A 5732-nucleotide genomic window follows, 5' to 3' on the forward strand; every position below is an offset into this window, starting at 1 on the left:
GGTTATCAGCATAACAATGCTTTTTTCTTACACTTTCTTAAGAGAAATATGGCAAATTGATTACTTATTTTACCTAAATCATAGGGTCATCTATGCATAATGATGTCAGATGATGACCCGTTTATTGAACACCTTCACCCTTTATCAAACTCAGTCAATTTTTTGCCATCTCCCATTGAAAATGATGTCAGTTTTTGTTATCATATTATGATGGTATACCTGAATTGTTAATATAATATAAAAAATGCATATACCATCAATTTTTTTCTGGTTCAATTATACATTTATTCTCAACAGTACTACAGTTTTAAGCAACAAAAGCAATATGTTTTTAGACCACATTGTTGGTGTAAATACCTCTAAAACCTGCTCATATCTAGCATATATTGTTTTACTTTTTTTTTAAATTAAATATGTTACTTTTTTTTTTAATTCAATTTTTTAATTGACATTATTTTGGTCTCAACTTCCCCTCCCCATTGTCAATTATTGTTAAACTCACACTGCCCCTCTATCTACTGGCATCATTTATGGATGATCCCATAGCCTAAATACTATATATATATATATATATATATATATATATATATATATATATATATATATATATATATATATATATATATATATATATATAATTCTTTTTACTTTATTTACAACACCATTTGATATACAACAAACCCCTACAAAGCTTACAATAATTCAGTTAAAATTCAATCTGAGTTATTGAAACGTAATAAATTTAACATCAATAGAAAAGTAAAACTGTCATCATTTAAAATGTAAAGGGTGTTGTCAAAATATATTGAAAATAAAATTAAGTTACTAATAAAATCACGTTCAACAATGAAAAACATTCTTACTGTAGTAAGAATTAGTACTAGTTAACAAATCTGAACAAATAAATATAAAATAGTGAAAAAACAATGAACAAATAAGAACTTGAACTTGAACTAAATCTTGAATTTGAATTAATTGGTACTAATTTGTTCAAGCATAACCTTAAAAAATAAGTTTATATAATAAATATTATGTATAACTAGTTATACATATAGTTAACTATTAGGAGTTATATGTATAACTGCATGAATTTTAAAGCATTTTATTTAATTTATATATTACTTTAGATCGTATTACTTTGAATACTGGACCCAGAGACTTTATTCCCAATTACACTGTGGTACTCCAGATTAAAAATTGAAAAGTTTCTGTAAATATCCTGTTTTTGTTCCTCAATGTACTTCGTAAGTCCCTAAAGTTTTATGAACTTTATTATATATAAAGTTAAAAGTTTTGGAGCATAAAAAGTTACAGAAACCTCCATATCTCCCTCCTATTTTTTTTTTTTTTTTAAATAAATAAAATTTGACTTTCAAACCAGCATTTCTTTGTGGGACACTGCAGTGTCCCATGCATGCATGCATGCTTGGTTTTTGACAACATTTGAACTTGCATCAGTCAATTGTTTGCAGATAATATACTCAAGAACTATATTCAAATATCATATGAACATGTTAGAGAATGTTCATACGATATTTGAACATCACAAATTTAATAACACTGTTGTGATATGTTATATAAATAATACCATAATAGATTATGATATGAAAATAAGATAGGATATGAAGGCAATGATCAAAGAATAAATTTACTTATAGAAATTTAGATGTTTGTTTATTAGTTTCAGAATATTATATTATGTGTGACCACAGCCTTCTATAATAACGGGCCTTGACATCGCGCAACAAAGTTGTTAAATTGAAGGCCAATTCCTAAAACTGTGTTTACATTTTCATCTTTTAACATTAGACGAAAGTTTGTGTTCATGCTTTTTTAATAAATCTTTAAAATTTGATTGGTTTATAAATTAGATATTGCAACTTCAAGACGATAATGTTGTAAGGTTCAAGGCGTTACATTGTAAGATAATAGTATTGTCAAACTAACGGTAAGTTTTTTTAATAATTAAAATGCCTTTAAAATGCTGTGTATCTCTTTGCAAGTCGAACTATCTCAACTACAACAAAAATATCAATTTATACAACTACAATATCAATACTCAACTACAACAAAAATATCAATTTATAAATTCCCGAAGAATCTAGAGGAGAGAAAAAGATGTAGTAAAGCTATCCCAAGAACTGGTTTTATTGTTACAGACTATACAGCAGTATGTCAACTTCATTGGCCAAATGAAGCACCTTTTGAAAGCAAATATGGGAAGCAACGACCTTTAAACCCACCATCTGTTTTTAAAATTTTACGCCTAGTTGTTTAGCTACTCCAGCAAGTTAAGTTAGAAAAACTGTAACTTCAAGCGGTTTTCGAAGCATTTTACGAAATGAGTTAAATGATTTTCTATAAGAGGATGAACTTATATTTGACGATATTCAATCTTTGTTAAGTGATAATAACGATGTTATTGTTTTCCAGCTTAATAAAAAAAGTTTACACATGCAATCAAAAATGTACAAACTTGGTGTTCCATTATTTATTTTAGTAATTTTCAATGATTATTCATTTGTAATTAACCATAATGGCACAACTTGTAATATTTCATCTTTAGCTGTAAACAAATTAAAGTTAATAAAAACAAAATCAGCTTTATTTGAAGCAGTTAGATTTTTAAAAAATAAAGAAAGTTCGCTTCAGTTAAATATTCTATTCGAACACCTTAATGCTATGAGAAAAGTTAATGTTGGTGAAGTTTTATATACTCCAGATATTATATGTAGAGCATATGAGTATTTTGCTATGCGACGAAGTTTATATGATTGTTTGTGTATTGACTACAAGTTGTCAAGTATAAGGACTTTAACAAGATTGACTTCAAAAATAAGCTCAATGGAGGACCTAAGTTTTATAAATAGTATTTTTATGAATTTAAATCCATTGAAAAGAATTTCCATACTACTAATTAATGAGGTCTATGTCAAAGCTTCATTGCTTTACTAAAGAGGTGCTTTGTTTGGTCAAGCAGTAAACTACCCTGAAAAGTTAGCTAAAACAATTTTATCATTTATGATTAAATGTCTTTTGTTCCTCAATGTACTTTGGAGGTCCAGAATTTATATGTAGAGCTCAACCTGTTGCAAATTGTTCCTCTGAATTTCAGTTTTCTCAATGTCAACAAATTGTTCATACGATAAATAATATTAAAAATAGTAAGACATTGGTAATAATTACTGGTGGTAACCGTGTAAATCAAAGATTTTTTGGAATGTGTAAAACAGTTGATAGTAAACCATGGTTAACAAGATCAGGTATATATTTTTTTTATGATTATGTGCATCTCTTAAAATCTATACGAAACAATTGGTTGACAGAAAAGACTGACGAACTTCAATTTTTAAACAATAAAGAACTGGCTTTGGCTAAGTGGAGTAATTTATAAACTTTTCTAAATCACTCCACTTAGCCAAAGCCAGTTCTTTTAATCTAAAACTTTAATTTAAAAACTGAGTGCAATTGTCTTTTTAAACTCTCTAAACTTACTGCTAAATCAGTTTATCCAAAACCAATAGAGAGACAATCTGTAAAGTTTTGTTTGTCTGTTTTTTGTGAAGAAACAGTAGCTGCATTAAGAACGCAGTTACAACTGCTACGAGATATTGCTGAACTGTCAAATTTTATGAAACCTACAGGTAAGCGTGTAAAACAGCTTACGCTAGATACTAGCAATGCAATAGCGCATTCATGTTATGGCTTTATTGATCTCGTAGAAACTTTGTTGAGTAATGGAGCAAAGTATGTCTTATTAGGTTGGTTTTCAACAGATCCACTTGAAAAAGCTTTTTCTAAGCTTCGACAGGGATCTGGAGGTACTTACTTTATAAACGTTAAATCTGTAATTGAAAAAATTAATATTCAACATACTAAATGGATATTACAACTTGACATTCCTGTTGATGGTATTGATGGTCATACTTGTGACATATGTTTTAGAGATATTTCTACTGATGAAAAAGAACTTCTAGATAATATACATGATCTTGAAAGCTCAGTTAATAAATCTACATTAGTGGCTATAGTTTACATAGCTGGCTATGTGCAAAAAAGCGAAATAAAAATTTATGATGATTCTACCAATTATTATTATAAATATGGAAGTTATCTGTATAGCCTAAACAGAGGCGGACTTGAAATTCCTTCTGATACTCTTGTCTAATGGTCAATATTTTGCTTTTTTTTTATATATATATAGAGATGGGTTCAAGGTGCTACTGACCCTTTATGCAGAACATTCTGTGTTACTCAGTTTCAGTTCATTGCTGCTAAATATAGATTTAAAATCACAAAAAAACTGCTAAAGAATTACTCACTAATTACCACTCCCAAAGTACTAAAGCTATCATAATTTATGTGAAAATTAGTTTTGTATTTTATTATGCAATTTACTTGTTATGTTTTTTATTTTCTCATTAGCCTATATGTCTCTCAATATGTTTGGATTTGTAAATATTTACCCTGTTGAGATATATTGATAAAACTTTTTTTTTGCTTGAATCGACTTTTGTTGGTGTTTTTTATTGTTGGTAATTTTTATTGTTGCCATTTTTAGCAAAAAAAATTAAAAATACAGTTATCTTTCTAATATATAGATATATACTTTGTTATAGTTCTGCTTGTTATTGATACTATTTAATATTACATAAATTTTCTTAATGAAATTTGAAATACGAAAATTATGATTATCTTTTAACAATTTTTTGGTTTTCTTTTTATATTTCCGTCTTTACTAGAGATTATTATTAGAAAGCATAGACTGCCATTACACCCTACCTAATATAAAAATATATCAATATAAGTAAAAGTGAAAGTTTAATCGGCCTTCAGTTTTTACGGCATTTTGCGCGATGTCAAGGCCTGTTATTATAGAAGGCCGTGTGTATGACGAAAAAGTAAAGATATTTTTGCATCCACTGGCTATTGCACCCAAGGTCTACATCATTGAAAAAGTAGGTTTTTACATTTGTTTTTTTTGTTTTTTTGTTTAACTACTTATCCTAATTGATCACTTTTTTTTCAGGATTCTCCTCATGGGTTCAAGCTCATTACGCATAATATGTGTTCAATTACCCATAATACGTTAGTCATTGTAAGTAATAAATTAGAAAATAATTATTTGTGAAATGTTGTAGTCATTAATGATTTCAACCTGGCTAATAATTAAAATTGGTCGACTAATAAGGTTCCTTTTTAAAATTGTTCTCTCTCTCTGTCTCTCTCTCTCATATATATATATATATATATGTATATATATATATATATATATATATATATATATATATATATATATATATATATATATATATATATTTGTATTTATTTATTTTTTTTAGAAAATGTTTGAAGAAAGTTAGAAGATACTAAAAACTTGGTATTATGCAAGCCGAAGCGATTTAATTAATTCAATCGATAAAAAACGACGTGTTAAGCGCAAAAGAAAAAATAATATTTTTAATATTCATTTTGGATGTATTAATTAATAGCATTTATTTTGAAATAAATTCATTTTGCAACACGGTTTTTAATTTTATAAAATTTCGTCATAATAGTTTAAGGTAAATCGCACTGGTTATAGGTGGAAAACATCACATGTAAAAGATCAAAAATGCTACACATTTTGAATACCAAATGGGATAAAGTAGCAAATACCAGATTAAGTTAAACCTCTCTGAAAGCTTCGATGATTAATTTTAAATTACTATTTAAGTAATTTTTAAATTAAA

The 5732-nt window shown here is 27.3% G+C and overlaps 1 protein-coding gene across 1 annotated transcript; it reads left to right on the forward strand.

Moving 5' to 3' along the window:
* Positions 1-3450: 3450 nt before the first annotated feature.
* On the forward strand, positions 3451-5524 carry LOC136075508 (uncharacterized). Its single transcript, XM_065788886.1, has 3 exons — positions 3451-4958; positions 5030-5098; positions 5343-5524. The coding sequence occupies exon 1, from the start codon at positions 3632-3634 to the stop codon at positions 4166-4168; it is 537 nt and encodes a 178-aa protein (XP_065644958.1). The 5' UTR covers positions 3451-3631; the 3' UTR covers positions 4169-4958; positions 5030-5098; positions 5343-5524.
* Positions 5525-5732: the final 208 nt, after the last annotated feature.

Source organism: Hydra vulgaris, chromosome 01 (assembly GCF_038396675.1).
Source record: "Hydra vulgaris chromosome 01, alternate assembly HydraT2T_AEP".
Taxonomy (NCBI): Eukaryota; Metazoa; Cnidaria; class Hydrozoa; order Anthoathecata; family Hydridae; genus Hydra; species Hydra vulgaris.